This window comes from Tupaia chinensis, unplaced genomic scaffold (assembly GCF_000334495.1).
Source record: "Tupaia chinensis unplaced genomic scaffold, TupChi_1.0 Scaffold000116_1, whole genome shotgun sequence".
Taxonomy (NCBI): Eukaryota; Metazoa; Chordata; class Mammalia; order Scandentia; family Tupaiidae; genus Tupaia; species Tupaia belangeri.
The window spans coordinates 922,091-923,407 of NW_006159580.1; the positions used below are offsets into that span (position 1 = coordinate 922,091).

The 1,317-nt window shown below is 64.8% G+C and overlaps 1 protein-coding gene across 6 annotated transcripts in view; it reads right to left on the reverse strand.

Annotated features, from left to right (window-relative positions):
- ANKS1A (ankyrin repeat and sterile alpha motif domain containing 1A) overlaps positions 1-1,317 on the reverse strand; it is a gene marked incomplete at its 5' end in the record, with an annotated part of 128,034 nt that overhangs the window by 3,491 nt on the left and 123,226 nt on the right. For all 6 annotated transcript variants that reach the window (XM_027770206.1, XM_014586168.2, XM_014586166.2 and 3 more), the window contains 1 exon segment: positions 847-984. In XM_027770206.1, coding sequence (XP_027626007.1) covers positions 847-984 — 138 coding nt within the window.

The following is a 1,317-nucleotide window of genomic DNA, read 5'->3' on the forward strand; positions in this document are numbered from 1 at the left end:
GCGGGCGGCAGTGCGAAATGTGCGCTCCAGGTACGCGCCACGGCTCTCAGCGCTGTGTGGGTCACCTCCCTCCAGCTCCAAAGAGCCCAGAGGTGGCTGATGGTATATTCCCCTTTGCACAAACGAGGAAATACGAATAGGTGATATTTCCAAGACCCCACGGCTAGCAGGTATCCGACGCCAGAGCCCAGCCTCCTGGCCTGCCTGGCCCGGAGCAAGCAGAGGCCTGGGCGAACAATGTCCCCGAGGTACGGGGATGCTCAGAGCACCCTGTGCTCCAGGAGACATGGATTCTGGAAATAAGAGCGGCTCAACCCCCGAGGGCAGCAGCGTCCTGGATGCCCTGGCTTCCTCCTGGGGCCACCACCAGGCCTGGTTTCAGGGCAGAAGGAATCCCTGGCTCATGGCTGTCAGTTTTTGTCCTCTGCCTATGGGCGGCTGTGTAGGGCAAACTCGTCTGCCCAGTGGTACCCAGGGCCTAGGCTGGGCAGAAGCTGAGGGAAGAAACCCTGCCAAGAGGGGCAACCTGCCCCTACGAGGGACAAAGAGGACATTTCAGGGGGACTGCTGGCTGGAGGTGTGGGGCCCTGGGGCCGTGGCTGACAGACAGGGAGCCTGCGAGACAGAGGCTCATGGGCCTTAAAGAGTCGGCTAGAGCTAGACAACATGCCCTGGGCTGGCCCCACGCTGCCCTGCTGTCTCATCTCTGTGCACGGGGGCTGCACCGGACAGCTGCGGGGCCTCGACCACGAGCCAGCCCTTGCCGAGTGCCAGCCAGTGCCGGGACGGGCCTGCACCCGGACCAGCCTGGTGGCCGGCCCCACGCCCCCCTGGGACTCCACCCACCACGTCCACCGTGCTGAACACGTGGCAGTAGTGGTGGCTGGTCTGCAGGTCCTTGGTGATGTAGGCGAAGGTGCAGAGGTCCTCTGGGTCCTGGGCCGCGCAGGAGATGTTCCGGATCTCGTGCTCGGCGATGACGTTCTGCCGGGGAAAGCAGAGTTCTGGGCCCACGGGGCGCGACTCCGGCACCGCCTTTTCCCGGCCCCAGACTACAGCTAACCTTGCCCAGTTCAGGCTCGGGGTCTGCACCCTTGACCACAGCAACTAAACGCGGGGAAGTGCCCGCATCCAGGGCGGGTGGGGAGGGTCCTTTGTGTGCTGAGGTGGTCACACCACTAAAGGTGGGGGGAGGGGCAGGCGGGGCCAATGGAATCCCTGTGGAGGAAGGTGACAGTGTGGTCACCAGGGTGGGGGTGGGGCTGGTGGCACAGGCCCAGGGATCGGGGGATCAGCGGGTGAGGCAGCCCCGGGCAG